Source organism: Eublepharis macularius, chromosome 6, assembly GCF_028583425.1.
Source record: "Eublepharis macularius isolate TG4126 chromosome 6, MPM_Emac_v1.0, whole genome shotgun sequence".
NCBI lineage: Eukaryota > Metazoa > Chordata > Lepidosauria > Squamata > Eublepharidae > Eublepharis > Eublepharis macularius.
This window is the reverse complement of record NC_072795.1, coordinates 97,636,073-97,662,415: the sequence shown is the minus strand read 5'-3', so window position 1 is coordinate 97,662,415 and position 26,343 is coordinate 97,636,073. Positions and strand designations below refer to the sequence as shown.

General features: G+C 43.0%; 1 protein-coding gene across 4 annotated transcripts in view; it reads right to left on the bottom strand.

The window, feature by feature from the left end:
• PWWP2B (PWWP domain containing 2B) overlaps positions 1–12,059 on the bottom strand; it is a 44,259-nt gene extending 32,200 nt beyond the window's left edge. Inside the window, exons 1-2 of one of the 4 annotated variants that reach the window (XM_054983425.1) lie at positions 11,956–12,059; positions 6,541–6,941 (exon numbers count right to left, since the gene is read on the bottom strand). In XM_054983425.1, coding sequence (XP_054839400.1) covers positions 6,541–6,686 — 146 coding nt within the window. In that variant the 5' untranslated portion in view covers positions 6,687–6,941; positions 11,956–12,059. Of the gene's footprint in view, positions 1–1,191; positions 1,262–2,843; positions 3,017–6,540; positions 6,942–7,251; positions 7,308–11,955 lie in introns of those variants that run through there. The other 3 variants (XM_054983426.1, XM_054983428.1, XM_054983427.1) reach the window with 3 other exon arrangements.
• Between the last annotated feature and the right edge of the window lie 14,284 nt (positions 12,060–26,343).

Below are 26,343 nucleotides of genomic sequence, written 5' to 3'. Positions count from 1 at the left end.
TGAACGCCTTCCTGAACAATGACTAAGTCACATCAGACAGCACATCGCTGCAATCTTGAGATGAGTAATACCCATATGAGTACTGTTAAGCATTCTAACTTTTACACACCTCTTTTCGGTTAGCAGACTCTTACTTTTCTAACACCAGCTTTCTCTTCTTGGCCTAGGCTCCATTTTCTCTTGTTTCAGTGCTTAATTTCAAACATGTGAAGAGCCAGGTTTAAGCCTGCTTGGAAGAAGCACCCCCTGAAAGTATTTTTGATAGTCCCCAATGTGTGAAGGCTGGTTGTGGTTACTCACTGGTGGCCAGGAAAACAAGGAGCAAGAGAGTTACTCACTAATGTTCACAAAGCTTATGTGCCTTTAATATGTGAAAGGAAAAGGCCTGAGAGGTACAATTTAACCCATCAGAGTTCTGTTGTGATGGGCAAATCTGCTAGAGTCGCAATGAAGGCCATATACTGAGAAATGCCCAATTACCTTGGTGGTGGAGAGTGCCCTCAAGTCACAGCTGACTTATGGCAACCCCTGCCTGGGATTTCGTGGCAAGAGACTAAGAGAGGTGATTTGTGGTGCCTACTTCTGCAGGAGGTCTTTGCTGGAGGTCTCCCATCCAATTACTAACCAAGGCCAACCCTGCTTAGCTTCTGAGAGCTGACGAGTTCAGGCTTTCATGGGCTATCCTGGTCAGACCCACTGCCTTACTCTACCATATATGCCCATACTCATTACAGTAAGAAACAGAAGATTCTGGGAACTGAAATGCTTTTCAGTGACAAACCTGTCAGTATTCACATGGATACATTTTGTAATGTTTGCATCACAAAGTTTATGCTGGCATAGCACAGCCCACCCAGAACACTTCTCACAGCAAATTTTATATTTACACGTTATCCTGCCCATCCTCCAAGGAGCTCAGAGCACTGTGTAAGTTTCTTCACTCCTCCATGTCAGTGTCACCACAATTCTGTGAAGTAGTTTTGTCTGAGAGGGAGGAACTGGACAAGAGTCAACAAGTGAACACCATAGCAAAGGGGGGGGGATTTGAACCTGGGTCTCCTTGTTCCTAGGCCAAAATTCTAACTACAACACCACACTGCCTGTGGTTTGTGTGTCAGTGAAACCCATTTTAGCATATCTGTACCAGGCCTTTCCTTTGCAAGGTGGCGCACGCAGGAGGGTTTAGCATACCTCATCCTCATAATAACCCAATTAGGAATGAGACACGCCGGTTTCCCCAAGGTCATAGATCCAGAGGAGTTAGCCATGTTAGTCTGTAGTTGCAAAACAGTAAAAAGTCCAGTTAGCAACTTTATTGAGACATAAGCTTTCAAGAACCACAGCTGTCTTTGTCAGATGCAGAGATCTGAATCTCGGGTTCTCTGGACAAAATTCAACACTGTGCCCCCTCCACTGCTTCTAAGGCTCTTTTGTAGCCATGATGGTGGGGAAGGGAGGTCTACCAGTTTTATCCAGCAGCTAAGCAGCATTCAGCGGACTGGGTCCACAAAGCAAACTGGGGGGGGGGGGAGGTGTCAGACAACTGGAAGCTATATGTTTGAATGCACATTTCATCACAACTGTAACATGGGAGGAGTTAGTCACCATGATTGGAAGCTACAATCTTCCTATATGGTAAGCTTTTAAGTAGCTACTACATGGCTGCCAGTAGTCTAAATCCAGCCAAGAATCCCTTCTAGCTAATGGACTGAGAACAGATTATGTGCACATTTGCACATAAACACTTTTGCTATTCCTCTCCGAAACTTGGGTTGTCTCTTCACATCTTCTATGTTTGCCTCTTCATGCAACCACATCCCACCTCCTCCCTGTTCCCAGTTATCTAGTCCTCCATAAGCAAAGACATCTTACAACCAAAACCATATCAAAACACTCAAATGTGCTGTGCACATTTCTTAGGGAAATGGCCTGTTAACTCAGAAGGACTTACTTCTGAATAAATACACATAGGATGGGGCTGCCAGTTCATTCATAAATAATGGTGTTTTTTTTTTTTTTAGCACATTGCAAGTAAGAGGGAAGCCACAAACTGTCAGCTACCATTTTGCAGAAGTGGAAAGCTACTGAAATTCCCGGCTAGTCAAAATTTTGTAGATTATTTAAACTGTGAATTGGAAAGGGAAGGGAAGGAGAGAAGACTTCTGTATTATTGCTTTTTCCCTTCCCAGAGAAAGCACAACCTTGCTGAGACCAGCTAAGAGAGAGAATGGACTGGCCACAAATGCGTATCTCCTTTCCCTTTATATTACAAATTTTCACCTCACTGGTGAAATATATCTGCTGCAAGGGTGGAGAGAGAGAAAAAGGGAAGGGATGCTGTTAAATAGGCACAAGGTACCCCCATCTGTTGACAGCTTAGAGCCAGGTAGGCACAAGGGTACTCAACAGATAGCCAGGGGCAAGGGCCCCGTGAACCTCTGCTGAGCAAGACATTCAGCAGCAAGACATTCAGCAGCACACAGCTCCATTTATGCTGCAGTTCAGAGAAGATAAGAAACAACAAGATGCTTTTCTCAGCAGCACAAAAGGCTCCTGTGTCTTACCTTCTCCCAAACCACAGTCTAAAGAACCCAGCCCCCACTTTCAAAAGCCCTGAGAGGCTGGGGAAGAGAGCTTGCGGTGGCAATCACAAAAAGCCAAGCCAATATTTGTGGACTCTTTCCCATAACACAAGCACATTTTTATCACCATTACACTTAAAACAGCCGAGTAGCAGGATTTACAACATGGGATGAGGACCATCAGCCTCATGAGGTCATGAAATCAAAGGATAGTATGAAAGTCCAGCCTGCCTTCCCAGGACTACACAAAAATTTCCTTACATGTCAGCCTCTGATAAGCACGATTAAAAGAAATCTTTCTGCATATCAGTCACTTGAAAGAGAAGGGGCTCCATTTCCCAATCAATGGCAGGGGGTCACTACAGCTGGGCTGGTGATTTAACCAATTCAAATCAAAGATTTAGTTGAACAGTCCCAATAATAATTCAGCATTTCTAAAAAAAAAAGAGCAAAGATGCTTTAGTCATCACCAGCAAGACTGATACTATGCTACTAACAGAAAACGTGCTTATTGTGAAAAAATGAAATTAACTTTTCTTTAAAAATATACACACTGAATTCAGAGGAGTGTAGTGACCTTTGCCACTGATTGACTTTCAGCTCCTGTGTGGAAATGCCTGCAATTCTAGCAGGTGGCCAGCAGGAGAAACTGGCTTGTGCTGCTAGGCTTGCCCTGACCAAGGTAAGGCTTAGGCACGAGCAAACCTTCATTTTGTAAAGGAAGCTGCTACCCAAACAGTGGCATTTGGCTTCACAGAATATTCTACAGCAATCAACAAGCAACATCTGAAAGCATGGCCAATCCTATACTGCAAGAAGGAGGGCTTCCCTCCCCCTCCCTGAACTGTCTATCATTATCTGGCCTTTTACCTTCTCTAGTATTTGGTTATCATACACATTTTGCTAGGCTTTTCCTCATTTCTAATTGCATCTAAGCCTATATACTGCCCTTCAGCCTTGCAGCACACCTGTACTTTTCACCCCCTTGTGAAGCATTTAGCTTTGGATTTTCTCTCCTCCTCTCCATTTCCTTCTGAAGTCACCTGATAAAAGTCAGCATGGTGTGGTGGTTAGTGTCAAACTAGGATCTGGGAGACCCAGGTTTGAATCCCCAGTCTGCCCTAGAAGCTCACTGGGTGACCTTGGGCCAGTCACACACACTCAGACTAGCCTACCTCACAGGGTTGTTGTGAGAATAACATGGAAGAGAGAAGAATTACGTAAGACACCTTGGGCTCCCACTGGAGGGAAACGTGGGGTATAAATGAAGTAAAATAAAAAATATAATAAGGTTCAGGATTTTTTAAGGCTTCCCTAAGGGATCTGTAAAAGGGCAGTAGATTAACAGGCCACGTGACTCAACCTAATAAACATGCATGACAAGGCAAGTTCCGGACGTGTTTTAGAGGCCCGAAAAGAAGACAGGAACTAAATGAGGAACATCTTATTGGGAAGAAAGATCAAAAAAAGAGGTTGGGTAAATAAGGAGGGGGGAACCACAGCCAAAGTGGACTGGCACCAAGCTTCTGAACAGTCTGGGTGGCTTGGAAAAGAAAACAAGAGATAAAGCTATTTAAACTTAGCACAGAAAAGCAGCCCACAGATTTAGTTTATGCTGGCCTTATCCAGGAAGGCCTAGGCGCTTAGGAAAAAACTGTAATCCAGCCCAGCTAAGAATATTAGCAGAGATGGTCTCCAGATCCCTCAGTTCTACCCTGTTATTTAGAAAAACTCTTATTGCTGAAACGTACCAGATGAACTCAAAGGCTAGCACATGTAATTACATTTTTTTCTGAAACAATCCAAAATAAAGTACAAGCTGCACTCTTACGCAGAACCAATCCACAATACATGTGCTGAACACAGTCAACGTGAGCTGAAGGGCACTGCCACAGGCTATTGGGCCTGATTTATTGTACAAAAAGTCACCGGTTCACAAGAGCGAGTGTCTACAAAAGACATATTAAAAGGGTGCGCGTGAAGGGATACAATGTCTGGAAGAACTTGGCAGCAGGCAGCTCAGAAGCAGTGCAGGTGTGCAAACAGTCTACATTGGGCAGGAGGCAGACTGGCACAGAGGCCTTTCTGAAATTCTGGAAACCATGGTAACAACCCAACATGAAACTCCTAATACACTTATCCTGTGGAAATCAGTGGGAGTTTCACAAGAACCTTGCACACTTCCAAGCAAGATTTCCCAAGCATTGTGCCAATTCTATATTGCTTCAAAACCTGAAGTGCCAGAGAAAAATCAATACAGCTGCAGCAATGGCTGACCATATAATACAAGGCCTTCTGTGGCTACAAGACAATGCTTAGCAGCCTGGACAATGGAAAGGGAGGGGGAGACCCCCACACACCGACAATTAGCTGAAAATAGTTCAATGCAAAGCAAGTTCCTCGCATTGAATGAGATATGTCTGAAGTGTGCATGAAGCCAGATATGATTTTAGCATGAATCGCTGTTGGCATATCTAATTAGGAGATAATGCTGGCAAGATAATCATCAAAGGCTAATGGCTGCACATTGCTGAAGGGAACCCATTCCCCCGACCAAAACACAGAAAAACTGCCAAGAACTCTGAATCTCTATTAAGAAACATGAATTTTGGGGCCTTCAAAAGTGGCAGGCATTTATTTATAGTTCCCTCTCAAAAAAACCGAATGGCAAGGAAAAGCCTATGCTTGATGTATGCCCCCTGATCTTCACAAGAGGCATCAGAGGATCCCATTTTTGTGTAGTAAGCATTTTCAAAAGAAGTTTTAACTATGTCAGGACAAAAGAAAAAGAAGTGTATGCCCTACAGACTGTCAATTCTACCACAGGTCATTTAGACAATGGCATTTTTAGCCAGTAAGAAATCGGCACAATTAAGCTCAGTTTTCTATCACTGAATGTGTTTGAAGGTGGTTGTGTGTGTATTTTTAAACTTCCTTTACCAGGGACCCTTCTCTATTTTCTGTTTTAAAATTATTTTACATGCAAGGTTTTTTTTTTTATTTTTGGTAATATAGCATAACAGAGCAGACCCTTTTAGATATTACATGTTGATATACTTACTATTTCATTCTGTACACAATGGCAGAAGCACCAGCCCCTTTACAACAGCAAACCTTTCACTCAAGATAACAAAAGCCCCAAAGGAGCTACTGAGCCTGTGTTCCTGTGAGTTTGTGTGCGAGCCATCATTCTGATACCTATATATCAAGGACAAGCTGGGAGAGTTTTAATCCAAGGCACAGGCTGTTTGAAGTGTGCAATACTTGTGAACAAAGAAGTCAGTAATTATGGCAACGTGTGACATCATAAGGCTGTGCATCAGCTCAGCTACCACCCATATGCAGCACAAGTGGAACCTCATCTAGGAAGAAACTTTAGCAAACTCGCAGCATTCGGGGGAAGATCCGTCTTTTCTACCTGCAGCATACGAGATACAGAAGATTTGGCTGGGGTGATCTTTTGAAAGATTAGGGCAACCCTCCCCCTTCCTCCCACGACACGTTTTTTTTAAAGAGCCTCCATGCCCATAAGAAGTATGGCCATTTCAAAATAGGCCTTTTTTAAAAAAAAAGTCACCAACAGAGGACGTGTGTTGTACAAACTGGAAAACTTGACATTTTTCTGAACAGGGATTTCTTACATGCTGGATTTAAAACAGAAAATGAAACCACAGCCTCATCTTCAGGAGGGAGAAAAACCTGATCCCCCCCCCCCCGCCCGCCGTACGTCCCACCCTTCCCCCACCGCAAAGTGCCATATAACTTTAACTCTTTAATAACATGGCCTAACCGCTCCTCCTGCCCAGCTGCACCGCCTTCTCCTTCTTGCAGGCCCCAAGCGAGAACAGCAAACTTCTCAATACAATCCCCTTCTGGAAGCTTTTGTTTTGGTTTGTTTTAAATTGGGGGGGGGGGCGCACACAGAAAGAGGGAATAATAAAGCGATGAACGTTCCTACTTTTTAGTGCAATCCAGGAGGATCCCGGTGAAGCGCCGCTCCCCACAGCTCAAGGTGACCACCAGGGTGTCGTTCACCATCTGCTCCACCAGCACAGGCAGCCAGGAGCCGACCTGCGGCTCTTTCGCTTCAGCCTCCTCCTCCATGCTTTTGCTGAGGAACTCAGCGGCGGCAAGCTCGGTTGCAGCTGAAGTGCGGCTGCTGGATCCCAGGCGGCCTTGCTCGGGCCAGCTCCCCTCCCCCCGCCGTGGAAGCTGCTGGGCTGGCGGCGGCTGCTCTCGGGATAGCTACAGTGGCCGCTGCGATGACCTCATGGCTCCAGGCTCCCCCTCAGCAGGGAGGATTAGTAGGTGCGCTGACGTCACAATGCTTCTCTCCCGGGAACGTTCCACGGCGGAATCCTGAAACGATTGACTCCATTGGGATGATTGTGGAAAAGCAAGCAGGGTGCTTCCCCCTCCCCCAGCTCTGCTCTACCAAACGGGTTACCCCTAAAAGGAGGCCTGCCCTCTGGCCCACACTTGTGCTCTCTGAAGGGTCAGGTGATTAGGTTTCAAGGGTTTGCGGCCCTGTACAGGGAGAAACACCTTCAAATGATCGGACAAAGCAGAGACAGCGTTAAACGCACTTTTCTCTTACTCTTCCCCCGCAAAGCTATCACCTAAAAAAAAGTGGAATGTGTTTCCAATCTGCTCCGAAGTGGCTATTTACCTGGAGTGGATGGCTGCAACACACTCCACTTTGTATCTCGCAGATTTCTAGACAAGCTCGCAATACGTATCCCCCCCCCTTCCACCCTCATTACTCTGTTAAACGGGCAATCTCTCTTTGTGGCTTGCAAATAAAACGTAGGTGAACTCCTCCAACTGGTATCTGAGTCCAGCATGCCTCAATGACGTTTAAAGGTAATCCGTTTAAAACACAGTTTCGAAAGTAGTAATAAATGTAGCGAAACGCTTTCATCAAGCGACCACGCAGCGCCCTCTTCAACTCTTTCCCCCTTTTCAGGGATGTAGGAAAAGGAATGACAGGATTGCCCATTGGAAATAATGGGAGAGGTTTGAAGGCCTATTGGAAATAATGGCACCAGGAATTCCCGTTTACTCGCATGGGCTCCATTGAAATACATTACAGCACAAAAAAAGTTGCAAAGAAAATGTGGAAAGGATTTTCCCGGAAGGTCTCAGGACCCAAATAGACTATTCAGGAACTGGAATGACAGCCCCTGGGAGTAGCAGAAGCACTCTGGGTCTGAAATGACAGGCCGCAGAGTGGAATGACAACCCCTAGGTGTAGCAGAAGCACTTTGGGACTAGAATGACATGCCTCTGAGTGGAATGACAGCTCTGGGAGTTGCAGATGTGTTCTTTGTCTGGAATGACAGGTCCCTGAGTAGAATGACAGCCCCCTGGGAGTAGCAGAAGGGCTCCGGGACTGGAACAACAGACCCCTGAGTTGAATGACAGCCCCTAGGAGTAACAGAAGTGTTCTGGTCTGCAATTGGAGTCACAAACAGTAGAACAGAATTAAAAACTTTACATTTTAACTGATATTTCTGGAAGATATGTAGCTATCACCAAACCAGTTCCATTTGTATATTTATCTTCCTGTCAGCTCCTCAGTTTACTTACATTTTCATGAGGTTGATATCAGCCACCTCCTCTATTTTCAAGCTTAAATCCTGCCCTTGACCCATTCCTGTTCCCCTATCCAATTCTTAAGCCTCCCAGGCCTCCATGTTCCTATTATGTGTCCTATTACGTGTCACACTCTGGCTGAGTTCCTTGCTCACTTTTGCTCACTCTGTTGACCAAAGGAATAATTTTAAAAATCTGCACAGCCCATCAGTAGCCTTGCTGGGCAAAAGTCCCATCTGGCCCCCCTCTTTCTTAAAACACTTGGTGGGCACCAAGAAAATGTTGCCTTGTGCCATAGTGCCCACAAGCACCATGGCCCATTCCGCACGGCACACTTGAAGCTGGCAATGCTGAGCATTCACATTGATTGGTGCTGAAACGGCTTGGGGTCCCATCATTCTTTACTGCACAACCTTGAGGTAATTTTGTGTCTGCTGATGAGTTGAGATGTGTGTGTTTGGAGCCGCATTTTGTGGGGGGTGGATCTGACATCAGTTTTTCAAAAAAATTATTCACAGGTGGTGTAACATTGCAATGTTGGAGCCCACTCCCCACCTCAGCATTTGCTAATTGGGCTGTCCACTGCCCACTGGAGAGGCAATTGGTAGTGCAGTTCTGGGGAAAAACATGTACTTTTCAAGCTTGTTATAGTCTCATTAATTTTTTAAAAAGCAAAAGTAGGAAAGGGTTAAATTGCCGGTGCTTCATTCCCTCCCAGCATCTTTTCTGCCACTTTGTTTTGTAAAGTGCTGTGCATCAGGATGGGATGGAGATAAGGGAAAAGCTAGCAGCAAAGACACATCTGCTACTCACAGGAGCTTTTATTCCCCTCAAGGGGCTGTCATTCCAGTCCCAGAATGCTTCTGCTACACCCAGGGGTCGTCATTCCACTCAGGTGTCCAGTCCCAGAGCCCTGCTGCTATACCCAGGGGCCGTCATTCCACTCAGAGTCTTGTCATTCCAGTCCCAGAGCCCTTCTGCTACAGCCAGGGGCTGTCATTGCACTCAGGGGCCTGTCATTCCTGTCCCAAAGCCTTTCTGCTACACCTAAGGTCTGTCATTCCACTCAGGGGCTTGTCATTCCAGTCCCAGAGCCCTTCTAATACTCCAGGGGTTGTCATTCCAGTCCCTGAATAGTCTATTTGTTTCCCGAGACCTTCCTGGAAAATCCTTTCCACATATTCTTTGCATCTATTTTTGTGCTGTAATGTATTTCAATGGAGCCCATGCAAGTAAATGGGCATTCCTGGTTCCCATTATTTCCAATGGGCCTTCAAGCCTCTCTCATTATTTTCAATGGGCCATCCTGTCACTCCTTTTAATACATCCCTACATTTCAATACCACCATGGATGAAACTGACCTGGTCTTGAATTGAAACTCCCCTCCACAGGTTGGCATACTGAGACACAAACGTAACATTTCTCTCCACAATTTAATTAAATCAGAGAATCAGATTTAGTGTTTTGGTTTAACCAGATTGTGAAAATGGCTGACAGTTCATTTTTGCAGGAAACGGTGGGCAGTTTCATCTCTCAGTTCCTGTTAAATCAATTCATTTGTTCATAGTGAAGAGCATGTACTTTTTTTGCAGAGGGGAAGGGCCAACATAGTGTAATAATCAGTTACTTTTCTCCAAATGACATGGGAGATTTCAAATGCCAACCACAAAGCAAAATACTTCATCTCAGGAATGAGCTGTTTAAATACTAAAGCTCATCCCCAAACAGGATGTAAAGATGACTTTATCGGAACAAGCCTCCTTTTGGAAAAACAGAATTATGATTAGCTTTCTTACTCATGGTAACATAGATTTCACCTAGCTATCTTCTGTTTCTTTTTACTAAATACTTTGTTCTTTTATAATAAAAATAATTCAAGCTGCAGTCTACAGGTTTGTTACTCCATAATAATCCTATTAGAGTAATTGGGGCTTCATTGAATATACTGAAGATTTCAATTTGCATCTTCCAACTAAAATTCTAAACTTATGTACCTAGACATAAATCCAAGGCTGTGAAAATTACTTGCAGATAAGCATCTTCTGATCAATGCTTTCTGTTTTATGAACAGGGCATTTTCAAAAGCAGCATTCTTAATAAATAATGGAACAATCCCCTCCCCCGAATTACTAATAACTGCATGCAGCTCACTCTTGTACATATTTACTCAGAAGTAAGACCCACCTAGTGCAACGAGACAGAAGTATGCATAGAATCACAGCCTTTCAACTATTGCTGGGTGTGTGCGGGTGTGGAATCTTCTACAGCAATGAATCTGCAAATAAAAAGTTTTGGAGACCCTGATCCTCATAGAATACAATGGGGCTGGGCGGGGGGAGATTTCTACTGCCAAATCATTTGTTCACAACCAGGATGTAAGTGACTATCCCCCTCAGATCCCAGTGCAATCAAATAACTGCTTGTACAAGATGTTTACATGAAACGACTATCGTTTGAAGTTGCAATTCAGCAGCAGGCCCAGTTTCAGTTCCAGCCAGTGAAACAAAACCAGAGTGGGCAAGTCCAAGTTCCTTTCTATGGAAAAGTCACAAGGAAGTACAAACTGTTTGTTCAGGAAAGAGGTTAATTTTTCTTTTACGAGAAGAAGCAAACAGAGTTAATGGTCTTGTGTTTCTGTCTAGATGCATTTGGAGTTTTCCACCGGGTGAAGATGAAAATCTTTCTTAGAATTCAATGACACCACATGGCTCTGTGTGTGCACAGCATGTGTCTCGTGGGGCTATGCACAGCGCAACAAAGGAAGCAGGCCAGCAGTCCCTCTTGAGCAAGGCTGCACTGAGGAGGGCTCCAAGGTCAGCAGCTCTTCCTGTTCCTGCCACTCGGGCATTAGCACTCTAGATAGAAATCTATAATGCTGCCAAAAATATTGGTGGGTGTAATGCTTCATAAGATTTATCAAATGAATAATAGCGATCTTAGCTGCAAAATTCATTGAAATGTAGCAGCTAATTTCAACATCCAGGTCTCCATCTTTGGAAGGGGTGGGGATTGAAAGCACATTCCAAAAGCTAGCATGTGGTTAAAAGCCATATCTTTATACAAGCAAATGTTACTTCCTAGAGCACATTTATTTTCAGGATTCAAGACTCAGGATTAAGGGAAATGAGGACAGTAACAAGGGGATGCATGAAGTGCCATTTTTAATTGGGTACATTTTTTAAAAAGCATATTTCTTGGCTGTTCCTTTTTTGTTGTTGTGCGTAGCTTACATATGCTTTATGCTGAATGTATTAAAATATATTAAAACAAACCTGGAGGGTTTTTTTTTATATCACCACCCCCCAAAAACAAACTACTGTTACTCAGATGCAATTTCTTACACAGAGCAAATAAATTCTTTTGCAAGGCCCAATATGAGTAGCACAAGACAGATAAAGCTTACATTCCCCTGATACATTCCGTGCCATTATTTTAGTGTGACAGTAACATTCATTGTACTTTCTCCACACATTCATGCTGGTGGGTTGTCTGAACTTAAAATGCGGTCACTTCAGAATTTGTACAGAAGAGTTGAGGATTTAGCTGGTCAAAATTTAATCATGATTTAACCCCCCCCCCCCCACACAGAAGGATGGCTTTTTTCCCTTTGAAGTTATGCCATAATCTCCTTCAGCCTGAATAAACAAGAGCAGCCAGAAAGCATTTAAAGGGGAAGGGGGGGAATCACCCAGTCAAGTATGAATTAAACCCTGGAAAATGAGCATAATGGAAATGTACAGAAATAAGGAAGAAAAGGAAGTCTGTGGCTCGCATTACCTGAGCGATCCCTGTCTCCGGCCCTTTTAACCATGACAATGTTTGACAATTCGGCGAGGTTACTATGTGCCGCGTTTCGTTTCCATCACGCTCCCCCTAGCGGCCTCTCTCTGCATTTCCTCCCTAACACTGACCTCTGCGGTCGCTCCTAGCTAGGAAGCGCCGCCCCTGCCGTTGAGATTAAACTGAGTTGTGCTTCTGTCTGGACTGGAAGGGTGTGTGCGTGTGTGTGTGCGCAAAAGGCGCTGGGATGCGGATGCAGCCTGGCCTCCGCTCTCTAACACGTTCCTTCCATGCTGGTGATTCCCAAAAGCGCGCCTGGAACAGGCAGGCTGTCTTACAGTAAGTATTTGTGTATCTTTTCTGGAGCCCTAGAAGACAAAAGGGGCTTCAACCCCAAAACGGCGTCCCAAATTTTGACTCTCAGTCAGAACTCATACCTTGAAAATCTAGTTGGTCTTTAAGGGGCTACTGGGCCAGAATCCAGCATAGCTACCCACTTGAAACTATGCCCCACATGTCATTGTGATGTCTCAATGCTCAGCGGAGTTACCTGATTTCCTGCAAACGTAAAATAAGCAGAATCAGGGTGAACTGGGATGTTAAAGGAGCCTCGGAACAAGCAGAACCAATTGGCCCCCCTGCTGCTGGCAGTGCCATGGGCTGCTGTGCTCAGACCTGAGCCATAGTGATGATGGGTATGGAACCAGGGGTCAGTGGCAGAACATCCACTTTGAATGCAGAACGTCCCAGGTTCAAACCTTGGCATCCTCAGATAAACATAGCAGGAAGCAGTTGATGCGAAAAGCCCATAATGCAGCTGCTAGTCAGAGCAGACAACACTGGCCTTGATAGACCAAAGGTTGACTCCATATCAAGTGGCTTCATATGGGTGGTTTCAGCCAGTGGGCACTTGACTCAGCTTTTCCGCTGGCCACCACTGGTCTTCTAATGACCAAGAAGTTTCCCATGAAGTTAAAGATCCAGGCTGCCCCAGAATGGAGTGCCACCTTTCCTTGACTACAGATTGTCTCATCTCAAAAGAAACTATTAAGGACAAAGAGAAGGACCAGTACATGTCCTGGAACTCCCATGGATCCCTGGTTGGCCTACAGCAACCTGACCCATGTTCATGGGCACTTAAGGGCACGTGGCTGTTACTCATCCTTAACATGTTCGCTACAGAAAACACAAGAAGCAAATGGATTGCAGTGTAAAATGCTGCTCCATCCCTCTAGTTCCTAGCTGGCTCCATCTTTCCATACAGTGTACATGCTGCAAAATGAGTGTATGAGCATGCTGTTCCCACACAGAGAGGCTAGGAAATACTTGAAAGCGCATGGCACAGCAGCCAAGTATGTGCATAATGTGTTTAATTCACATGGAAGGTACAAAGGGAAGCTGTTTATCCAACATTCTGGGTCCCAGTGGATAGGTGCCAAAGAACCACCGATAGTCATTACCTGGTGCACATTCACTGCTTGTTTGGAGATGCATGCCTCCCCTTCAGATGCTGATGGAGAGTGCATGTACCTGGGAACCAAGAGCAAGAGGGAAGCAGTATTTGTGTAACTGATGAGATCATATTATAGCTTCTCTAAGGGTGCACTCTATGTACATGCAAATACTGTAGGAAAATATAGCAGAGTTTGTGCAAAGATTGTGCATTGGAAGTAATGAGAATAGATTGACAAACACACTCCAGTGTAGCTCTGTAAAAATTACTTTACTAAAGGATAAAAATTAGGGTTACATTTGGAGAAAATAATAAATTGCTAAGCTGACTACATCTTGCTGGATAAGTGACTTAGAGTCAAGACAAGTGAAGTAGTGGAAGGAGAAACAGAAGTGAACAAAGAGCAATAAAACTTCAGTATATAGCATCAATTAATTGCCCCCAATAAATTAACTGCCCAATAGAAAATCCTAATCTTACTTCATTATGCTTAGTGACTCCCCTTTCTATGGCGGGAATCTTATTCGAAGCTCTAATGGTTACATTCAAAGTATGTTTACTAATTAAGTAGGTAACACAAACAGTTTAACTCTTTCATGACTGAAATGAAAACACTTGCTAAATTCCCACAATTACACATTATAGACGCTCTTAAGCAATATGGCATTGAGGCAAGGTGCCCCTTGATTCTCGGTAAACTCTGTAACCAAGAAACAGGTTGGACACAATGCCCTGGAATCTTTTTTTTTTTTACCCCATTGAATTTAGATGAATGGAAGCTAAGCAAGATCACAGCAATGCTTCCTCAATTAAGCATCTAAGTTCAACTGGGAGGTTCCTGGTGGATTGTGCCTACTGTAGGCAGTCTTTCCTGTTCCGAACAAACTAGGCCCTTTGCTCTGTCCAAACCACCGGGCGACCCCTTCTCTTCTCTTGCTCCCATGGGATCAGATTCCTTGCCAGTCTGCCCTTGTTGCTGTACAGCTATTTGGCAGTTACTCTGTGGCTCATAGTCATGGTCGCTGTGCAGCCACAAACATATGCTGCTCCATAGCAGCAGAAAACAAGACAACTGGCCCGGAGAGGAGCACATTTCCTACTTAGCGATGTGCCTAAAACGAGTGCTGCCTAAATGCTGTTCCTAAGACACGATCAAATTTATTTATTTATTTATTTATTTATTTATTTATTTATTTATTTATTTATTTATTTATTTATTTATTTGCACTTCTAGACCACCCTCCCCGTCAGACAGGCTCAGGGCGGTGTAACAACATACAATTTTTACATAAAAATTAAAAGCAATAAAACATTATAAAAACATTAAAACATTATTCCATATACAATTAAAATGGGCAGATATAAATATTAAAATACAGCATTTTAGATGCAGGGCTTGGCTTTTGCATCATGCTCTGCATCACACTTACGAACTCCTGCATGGGTGGTGGATGTTCTTCAGTGGTATGGCTGGCAAGAGGACAGCCTAACCCCCACCAAATGCCTGGCAGAACATCTCCGTCTTGCAGGCCCAGTGGAAAGATAACAAATCCCACTGGGCCCTATAGTTTCCTCAGACAGAGAGTTCCACCAGGTTGGAGCCAGGACTGAATAAAGGCCAGGTGGTCCTCCTTGGGGCCAGGGACCATCAGCAAGTGCTTATTGGCTGATCGAAGTAACCTCCGGGGAACATATGGGGAGAGGCGGTCCAGAAGGTATGCTGGGCCCAGTCCGCATAGGGCTTTATAGGTCAGCACCAGAACCTTGAACGGGACCCAATACTCAACCGGTAACCAGTGCAGCTGACGGAGGATGGGTGTTATATGTGCCATGATTGAAGCTCTGGCAACCACCTGTGCAGCTGCATTCTGAACCAGCTGCAGTTTCCAGATCAAGCCCAAGGGAAGCCCTGCGGAGAGCGAGTTACAGTAGTCTAATCTGGAGGTGACCGTTGCCTGGATCACTGTTGTAAGGTCATGGGTCAATAAGTAAGGGACAAGTTATCGAGCCTGTCTTAGATAGAAAAATAAGGATCGAACAACCGGTGCTACCTGTGCCTCCATAGACAGGGAAGCATCCAGGACCACCCCCAGGCTCCTCACTCTCGACACTGGTGTAAGTGGCACTCCATCGAGAGCAGGGAGCCGGAGTCCTGCACCCATGGACCCTAGATCCTCATGCAGGACCTCCATCTTCAAGGGATTCAGTCTCAGCCGACTCTGCTTCAACCATCCAGTCACAGCTCCGAAGGCACGTTCCAGGACATCTGGGGCAGAGTTGGGCCGGCTGTCCGTCATCAAATACAATTGGGTGTCATCTGCATATTGATGGCACCCAAGCCCGAAACTCTGTACCAGCTGGGCGAGCAGGAGAGTATTACCCCTTGAGGGACATCACACACCAACGGGTGGCAGGATGACAACTTCTCCCCTAGTGCCTCCCTCTGTCCCCGACCATGAAGAAAAGAGACAAACCACTGCAGAGCTGTCCCTCGAATCCCCACATCGGCAAGGCGGTGGACCAACAGGTCATGATTGACCGTGTCGAATGGTGCTGATAGATCAAACAGTATCAGCAGCGCCGACCCGCCTTGATCCAGCTGTCTACGGAGATCGTCCATCAGGGCGACCAGTAATGTCTCTGTCCCATGTCCCGGATGGAGGCCAGACTGGAAAGGATCTAGGGATGAATCATTCAGGAAGACCTGTAGCTGCTCTACCACCACCCGCTCAATCACCTTGCCCAGGAACGGGAGGTTCAAAACTGGGCAGTAACTGACCGAGTTGGTAGGGTCCAAAGATGTTTTTTTCAGGAGAGGCCTAACCACAGCTTCCTTCAACGCTTCCGGAAATGGACTGGATGAACATAGCTGAAGCACTTCTAGAATGCATTTGCCTTCTGGGTTTGGGCACAGAGGTTGTCAACAACACCCCGCTGAAAGCTGGACGTTTACTGCTACGTACACCAATGCCTTACCATGTACAGCTAAGGAAGGAAAGTGAGTTACAGCCCAATGTAGTGCACAGAATTTAAAAAGTCTAGCTGAGTTCAGTGGGACTTATTCCCTAAAAATTGGTAGGATTGCAGTCTTGAGGGACAGTGGGGACCCATATTCAGATCCCTAGATGTGTTTTGGCTGAAAAAAACAGTCATGGAGCACTCCTGCTAGAGATCAGGCTGCTCTGCCAGTGAAGTGGAATTAACTCTTCCCTTGTACCATTTCTTCAGTTGGTAATGCCCTCCCCCCCCATCCTTTAAGCCTCAGGAAGAAAAAAAAAGACAGGTTTTCATAGCATCTCCTCTTTCTGCCCAAAAAAGTTTGCAAATTCTTCATCACCATAGAAGTAAAGGCCCTGAACTGACCTCTGGGTGATAATTCAGCATTGTAAACAGTTTTATTCCTTGTGTCAGGAAATGGGTAGTTTATAGAGTTTTGCTTATTTCAAGTTAAATTATATACTTAGCTGGACATGCATTTTGCTGGGTTTTTATATAGCGTATCCCTTGAGTAATAAGTCTTCCATATACATAACCACTGAGGCCATTTTCTGAAAAGATTTCAAATTGCCAGTATTTCTATGAAACTTGTTAAATCAGAGGAGAATAACTTTGCCATGTTTCACATTTTAGTTTATCACAACCATTTCCAAAATAATCACCAAAAAAGACCCATTTCACACAAGGCAGTTTTCTGCATGGATAATCTTCCACTACAGAAAGCACACGATACCATCTGGAGATGCCCCCCGCCTCCCAACAATTGTACATTTGGTTGTATATACATATGGCAAAACAGATGTTTGCATACGTCACACCATTTTCTTAGAGATGTGAAATCCGTGAGAGGAAAAAACTCTTTCGTCACGCTGCACTATCAGTGCAATCCACAGATCTACAAAGAATCCTACTCAGGTTTTTGTTCAGTGAGGCTTACTTCCAGGAAAGTGTTCTTAGGATAGCACTAAGTCTCTTTGGATATCATGACACAATTAATACAGCATACAGGCAATCGTTTTCAGGAACTTGGGGGCAGTCTTCTAATTGTTCCTGGTACAGACAGTCATTTTTTACTTTCTGCTACAGTTTTTGGTCAATCCAGTTTTTCAGATTTGCAGAGCCTCAAGGTATACCAGACAAAGTCAAAACTAGCTCGCAGCAGTGTGGCATGCTCCATGGCAATAGATGCGTGTACACATATTTGTATTTCAAGTCCCCACTGGACAGTGCTCGTGATATCCCCACTGTCCCCACTGGACAGTGCATGTGATGAATAATAACACAATTCCCCCACCTCCAAGTCTTGAACAATCTGTGACTTATATTGAAAGGATGATGATGATTGATGAGGGTAATGTTTAACCATATAGTTTGTGTTTTGTTTCTGTTGTTTAATGTAGAGTTTTTGAATATTTGTTATTGTGGTTAAAAATTCAGGCCTCTGAAGTAAGGAAGAAGTAGGCTGTATGGGTGAGTGAAGAGGGCTCTGATTAGATGGTAGTTATACCCTAGGGGGCAGAGTGAACTGCAGTTTAGACAGCGTTGTTCTGAGGGAAAGAGTTCAGTGTGTTATTCAAATGTTTATCATCAGAGGTGTTATATGGGAAAGAAGAAGGAGTGAAGTCCTGTAATTTGAGGGAAGTCTCTGTGTTCTTTTCTTTGTGGAAATTACTAGCCTAACTGGCAACAGGGGGGAAAAAAGTCTTTGTGACTGAGTTTGATTAGAAACAATTGAAGATCTGTATCTATCCTGAAACTATTACGCTTATGAACTACTTTGAAACCAATACGTTTATGAACGACTCCGAAACCATTAAATGTATGTACTTATAAATAAACTTAATTTTTGTTTATCGAAAACGTCTGTTTCATCTACTGTAAAGGATCCCTCACAGCCCCCCATGAGCTAATCGTTCTGTCATTCTGCCAAATATAACAAAGCCTTCCTATAGTACAAGTCAAACAGAAAACTAATGAGAGAGTCTTTGGTGGCAATGAAAACCTTTTGGGAACACTAAAGAAGTCAGGGAGGCAGTAATACACAGGTCTCATAAAGGAGCAAAACCCTGATGATGAAAATAAGATTTTAAATGCAGAACAATACGTGCTTAGGCTTCCTATCTGCATTATCCCCACCCAAATACAAAAGCCCTTTCCAGGTTAGTTTGTGGCACTGTGAATGCACATATAGAATGGGTATGCTACTCATGATCCTCCCAATATGGGCAATCACAATTTCTTCTGAAACGGGCAATGCACATATACTCGATCTGTGAAGAATGTGCCTGTGATACAGATTAATCTTGTGTCTGGTATGCATGTACCAAGGTGCAAAATCCACATGCCCATTCCAGATGAAACAGTGATTGTGCATCTCAGGAGACGCATATGTACTGTGTTTGTCCCATATGTGTTCACTGTGCCAGAAACATATCATTTGGAAAAGGTTACAAACACTTTTTAATGCTTCCTCTTTGGGGGCAAAGTGATATTTTATCAGAGTGACTCTCTAGGGTTTCAAAAAGGCTTCTTTCACATGACCATCTCTAACCTGCTCTCGTTTACTGAAGATGCCAGGGATTGAACGTGGGACCATCTGCAGAAATTAGGACCAAAACTAACAGGCTTATCCTCCACTGTGAGGCATTTCCTTCTCCCCTTACTACCAGTGCTGTGTCAGAACTGGTGTTTCAGTAGAGGTAAGGGAAGTTTCCTCTATTGCTCTACAGAGATCTCTGCACAAATCTGTGCATAGATTTACAGTATTTTTGGTGTTGCAATTTTTCAAAGAAATGGGGTATTAAAAGTCCATGCTTGTTAATGTTTTAAGATATACATACACAGAATGAGTCTTTGCTACTGGCAAGATTGTTATCTGCGGCACCTAGATCTTATGTAACAAGATCAGAGTCATGCCTTTAAGGGCTACCCCTTTCATGGCAGTGGATGCAGCAGGTGTGCGATGTGCAAGTATATTGGAGAAGATCTGCTGCCTTTACTGAAATGAATGGGAGCTTCCTCCCTGCAAGATTCTCTGAGTCTATTGAAGAGCATGTGGACCTCTGCTTTATTATTCATTTATACCCCACTTTCTTCCCCATGGAAGGTAAAAGTTTACATCGCTCTCCTCTCCTCCATTTGTTCCTCACAACAATCCTGTGAGACAAGTTAGGCTGTCTCACAATCCTGTGACTGGCCTAAGGTTACCCACCAAGCTTCCGTGGCAGAGTGGGGATTCGAACCTGGGTTTCTCAGTTCATAATCTGACACTTAAACCAGTGTAATCACTACACCGCACTGACTTTAGGGTGAGTATTAGTTGGGGATAAAGTGCATTAAATTCAGAGGGACTGACTTCTGCTTCAATAATGCATTTAGGACTAAATAGTAAGTAATATGTTTACTGCCGTGATTGCTTAATTTTAAAAAGAGGCATAATAAAATCATCCACATGTACTGGAACCACTGTATCTAACAGTAAATTGGGTGTGTCCATCACAAAAAAAAGAAAGGCAGGCCATGCAAAGACAAAATGGGTTGCATATACCTGGGGTATATACTCTTTAGCTATAAAAATTAACCAAAAGAAAAATACATCCACATACATTCCCAAATGATAAGGAAGACATGTGCTTCAGGACGCCTTGAATGTTAAAAGTGGTTAAAGAGGGAGAAGAGTGAGAAGAAATTAGCTGGTTCAAATCCCTGGGAAATTATAGAAACCTGGAGGTGGGGAGTCTATGAAGTAAAGCAGATTGGGAGGGATTACCAAATTGTCCCCAACTAGGGTCCCCAGTCTCCTGGTGGGAAAGGGGATCTTCCACTCCCTGCATCTTCCCCCTGCTGCCTCTTACCTGGCTGGTGGGAGGCAGAGGTGCCAAGAATGGGCCTGGGAGTTCTGAAGCACATTCCTGTGTACTCCAAAGCCTTTGTTGTTGCGCCAAGAATGACGCCATTTCCAGCATGACAACAAAGGGCAGGCCCCTGCATGGGGGTATTTTCCTTAAAATCGTCCCCCAAGACACCCCCCCCCATCCCCTAGGTCGGGCCCCAGGGGACCTGGCAACCCTATCCCCAAACTATGTTGTTTCATTATATTAACTTCATTTATACCCTCCTCTTTTCCCCAGTGGGGACTCAAAGCAGCTTAGAGCATTCTCCTTTTTATCTTTGCAACAAGCCTGTGAGGTAGATTAGGCTGAGTGTGACTGGCCCGAGGTCACCAGCACGTTTCCATGGCAAACTGGTTATTCCTCAAGGGCTGGAATATTTATTCAACCAGCCCAGATTTGCATGCTAGGCTCTTGAATTCCTGATCCTGTCCCACATACTTCCATGGACATGCCTTTTCTTTTGTGAGAAATACATAATGTACTTTGACAATTCATCTCGAAGACAAGCTGTCAACTGAACTGTATATTTATGAGAAAAATCAACATCACACATTGACATGTGCTGATGCAATCCAGACTGGTTGCTATCCAAGAAAAGAAAAGGGCAGAAGAAGGTTTAATATGCTAGCCGAGTAGAAAAAGAGTTGGTTAATATTTAGCCTCTCGAATCCCTTTGTAGTATGAGAAGGCTGGAGAATGTTGGAATGTAACAGCAGTGGCTTCAATTGTTGCTGGCATTACATCACAGCCATTTAGATCAAGGCAACAAGGCAGACTTCTTTTTAGGAACAAAGCAAAAGAAACAATCTTTTAGAAATGGATTTGTAGAACTAAGATATCAAAGGAGATTGTTACATGCAACTCTAATAATCCACCAAATTGAAAGGGTTTAAACGTGAAGTGATAAATCTGTGAAGCATACACACATTTTATTATTCAATCATGTGTTATTTTAGATACACGCATATTCATGTGCAAAGTGTGTATGTTGCAATTCCACCGTTACTGCAACCCATCGATTGATACGAGCTAGGGTAGGGTGAGCTTGATATGCCACATTATAATGTATTTGAACACAACGCAGTGAAAGGTTTGGATCCAACACCAGTTTCCATGAGAAGAGATTTCTGTCCGCAGAGCGGAACTTCCTTGCTTCCTGCTGCTGCTACAATTCAAGTGCCTCCTGAAATGCTGTTCCTTTCGGGCAGGGGACTCCCGGAAACTGCGTCTGGAGGAAGTTTGGGGTCTGCAGCAGAATGAGAAAAATCTCCCTCTGTTCTATTCATGAAAATTCCCCTGGTGTGCATTTAACCCAAAGGATTTTTTATCCTTCTTTCCTGAATAATATGAGGATTTGAAGAATCTTTTCATTGTATATTTCCCTCTGAGGAAACGGAGCTGAAATTGTTTTGTAAAAACAATTTTAAAAGATTTTATATTTTTTATTTTAACTATTTTAAGTAAAAAAATATTTGCAAAGATAAACAACAGGAATGACAAGTAGTACAGCCGGTGAATTTTCTTGGGGCGGGGGGCGGGAAACAACTTTATCAGAGAGTTGTATTGTATAGCTACTGGATTCTTTTTGATATAGCTGCAGAAGACACACTTATGAGTATTTTTTCCAGTGTTTTTCTGCTAAATTCTCATTAAATATGTTTACTTCTGCATTGTTTGTATTATTGCATACTCTAGTTCCTTGAAGTCAACAATGCTCCGGATCTCTTGCTTTGCTCCCCACCCCCCATCATATCTAAATAGTTCTACCCCAGGGCGGCAGGAAAACAGCGGTTGTCAGTTTGACCGACCCCACACTGGCCTCAGCCCATGGGCTGAACCCGGCACCAGGTCTGTCAAACTGACTGCTCTCGTTCTCCTCCCACCCTGGGCTGGAGGAGAATGAGACAAGTCAATTTGACAGACCCAGCGCCGGGTTCAGCCCCTGGGTTGAGACCAGCATGGGGTCTGTGAAACTGATAACCCCTGTTCTCTTTCTGCCCAGGGCAGCAGGAAAACGGAAGCTGTTTGATAGACCCTGTGCTGGCCTCAGCCCAGGGGCTGAACATGCCGCCAGGTTTGTCAAACCAACAGCTATCATTCTCTCTTTTTTTTTTTTTGAAAATTTTTTTATTGGGTTAGAATCCGTTATATTTACATTACATTCAATTTTCCCCAAATTTTTCATTTCTAACCCCCTCCCTTTCCCCCCCTTTTGCTGACTTCCAACAGCTTTCCAACCCTTTGTCCCTTTTCCCTTACTTCTATTAAATTCCTCTATCTAAAACAAATATACATTCTCCATTATACTAAGCAGTACATCCTTAACTACTTTTCTTGTTATATACCCAAACTGTAAGTCCTTGTTTCCATCTTGGATAAACAATTTATCCCATTTTCCAGTTTTAAATATTTCTATATATCATAAACCTATATATCATAAACCATAAAAATCTTACATTTAATTCAAACAATTTGACTTATTCTCTATAAATTACTCATTGTATCTTTTTATGGTAATTCTATATAGCTCATCACATAGTCAATCAATTTGACTCTTCTGTACATTCAGTTTGGTGCATTATATAAATCTTATCAAAGAAAGAAAATATTGTTGGTTACTCAATCCTTATATTTAAACCTTATCATTAATTATTTTCTATCAATATTCTATCTATTAACCTATATATATCTATATATATATCAATCTGTTAATCTAACTGCTTATAAATTCACATTTATCTCTTCCCCCCCCCGGTAAAGTCACCCCCCTCTACATTTTGTTATACTTCAGTAGTTCTCAAACTGCCACAGTTTTCCTCCCACCTCCCATTTCTTCTCCAGATATTGTTTCAGCTTCTCCCAATCTGTGTTGAACTGCCCTGAGTCCAGATTTCTCAATTTTCTTGTCATCTTGTCCATTTCTGCCATGTACAGCAATTTGTAGATCCAATCTTCAATAGTTGGCACTTCTTGTACTTTCCATTTTTGCGCATACAAAAGTCTGGCTGCTGCTGTCATATAAAATATCAACGTCCTATGATGGGCTGGAATTCCCTCCATTCCCAAGTTTAGTAGCAGGAGTTCTGGGTTCTTATTTATTTGAAATTGTAAAATTTCACTCATTTCTCTTATTATTTCCCCCCAGTACTGCCTAGCTACATCACACGACCACCACATGTGATAGAGGGAGCCCTCATGCTTCCTACATTTCCAGCATTTATTAGAAGTGTTCAAGTTCCCTAGCGCAATCTTCTTTGGTGTCATGTACCAACGATAGATCATTTTGTAAATATTCTCTTTAATATTTGTACATGTCGTTGTCTTCATTGTAGTCTTCCACAAGTATTCCCATGTCCCCATTGTTATCTCTTTATTAAAATTTATAGCCCATTTCACCATTTGTGTTTTAACTGTCTCATCCTCAGTATACCATTTCAACAGTACTTGGTATACCTTGGATATTCTTTTCTTGTCCTCTTTAAAAAGGGTCTGCTCTAGTTCCGAATTCTCTGTTCGTATACCTCCCTTTACAGAGTCCGAGTTATACAAATCTCTGATCTGTCTATACTGGAACCAATCGTAGTTCGGTGATAGTTCCTCTTGCGTCTTTATTCTAAGTTTAGATGCTTCTATTTTAGTTATTTCTTTATATGTCAAACATTGTCGTTCGTTGTCAACAGCTCTCGGGTCTATCACCTCATATGGAACCACCCACCAAGGAGTTCCTTCTTGTAGGTAAATTCTGTACTTCTTCCAGATTGTGTATAGACTTCTCCGTACAAAATGGTGCAGGAACATCGAGTTGACCTTTACTTTGTCATGCCATAGGTATGCATGCCATCCAAATATTTTTTTATATCCCTCTAGGGCTAATAGTTTCTTGTTCTTTAATGTCATCCACTCTTTCAACCAAACTAGGCAGATTGCATCATGATAAAGTCTCAGGTTGGGCAGTTGCATTCCGCCTCTTTCCTTTGCATCTTGTAAAACTTTCATTTTCACTCGAGGCTTCTTGCCTGCCCATACAAAGTCTGATATTTTCCTCTGCCATTTTTCAAATTGTTTAGAGTCTCTGATGATTGGAATTGTCTGTAGCAAAAACATCACTCTTGGTAACACATTCATCTTAACCGCTGCAATCCTGCCCAACCATGACAGATTGAGCCTATTCCATTTAATCAAGTCTCTCTCAATCTGAATCCACAATTTTTCATAATTATTCTTGAACAAATCTATATTCTTTGCAGTCAGTTCAATTCCCAGATATTTCACCTTACTTGTTACTTCACAATCCGTTGTTTCCATTAACAATTGTTGTTTCTGCTTTGTCATGTTTTTGCATAGTATCTTTGACTTCTTTTTGTTAATGAAGAAACCTGCCAAGTCTCCAAACTCCTTGATCTTATCTATCACTTTTGGCATGTTCTCCAATGGGTCCTCTACAATTAACATTATGTCATCCGCAAATGCTCTGACCTTGTATGAATAGTCCTTTATTTTTATTCCTCGAATTTCCTCGTCTTGTCGTATTTGTATCATCAGAATCTCCAATACTAAAATGAACAACAGTGGAGACAACGGGCAACCTTGTCTTGTTCCTTTGCTTATAGTCAATTTCTTGGTCAATTCATCATTTACCACAATTGCTGCAGTCTGGTCTCTATAAATTTCCTTAATTGCTCTGATGAATCTTTCTCCTAATTGTAGCTTTTCCATAGTGGCAAACATAAAGTCCCAGTTTAAGTTGTCAAATGCCTTTTCAGCGTCAACAAAGAAGAAACCAACCTCTTTATCACAACGCTTATCATAGTATTCAATAGCATCAATCACTGTCCTTAAATTGTCTCTTATTTGTCTGTCTGGCAGAAAGCCTGCTTGCTCCTCCTCTATAACTTCCGAAAGCCACCCCTTCAGTCTCTCCGCCAGTATCTTCGCAAAGATTTTATAGTCATTATTGAGTAACGATATAGGTCTGTAATTTTTCACACTAGTCAAGTCTTGGCCCTCTTTTGGGATCAATGATATGTTCGCTTCAGACCAAGTGTCTGGAATCCTTTGGTCCCTTAAAACTCCATTGATCACCTCCTTTAGGAATGGTGCCAGCTCATTGGCCATAGTCTTATAAAATTTAGCTGTAAGTCCGTCTGGCCCTGGCGCCTTTCCTAGATTTGCAGATTGTATTGCCTTACTTATTTCCTCATCCGTTACTTCACTGTTCAATTTATTTCTCCAAGCGTCCGAGATTTCTGGAAGTGTCATTTTCTCCAAATATGACGCTATTGAGTCTTTATTTACTTCTTTCTTATTATACAGTTTAGCGTAGAATTTATAAAAGGCTCTACTAATGGTATTCTGTTCCAAATACGTTTTGTCATCTTCACAAATTTTATTTATTGTTTTCTTTTCCCTTCTTTTCTTCAGTTGCCATGCCAGGTACTTCCCAGGTTTATTTGCACCCTCAAACACTTTCTGATTCAGCCTTTTGAGATTCCACTCCAATTCTTTATTACTCATTGCTGTTAGCTGTTCTTGCAATATTTTAATTTCCTGATATAATTTCTTTTTCCCTGGTCTCTTTTTTAACTGTATTTCCTTAGTTTTTATTTTCTCCTCAATCTCTTGTCTCTTCTCCTCTTTCTTCTTTCTTGCTCTACCATTTAAGTCCATTAGTATGCCCCTTATAACCGCCTTGTAAGCATCCCAAACTTTATCAGTTGGTACTTCTTTATTCACGTTGTATTGAATGAAAAACTTTGTCTCTCTTCTCAATATTTCCATATTCTCTTTTTCCTGTAACAAATCCTCATTTATTCTCCATGCTTTCCTTTTCCTCCTTTTCCCCAGCTTCCACATAATTGGGTTATGATCTGAGCCTACCATCGGCATTATTTCTAAATCTTTAGTCCATAACGCCAAATCTTTTGAGGCCCAGATCATGTCAATTCTTGATAACGTGGAATGCCTTGCAGAATAAAAGGTAAACTGCCTACTTTTAGGATATTCTCTCCTCCATACATCTTCAAGAGTCTCTTGTTGAATCAA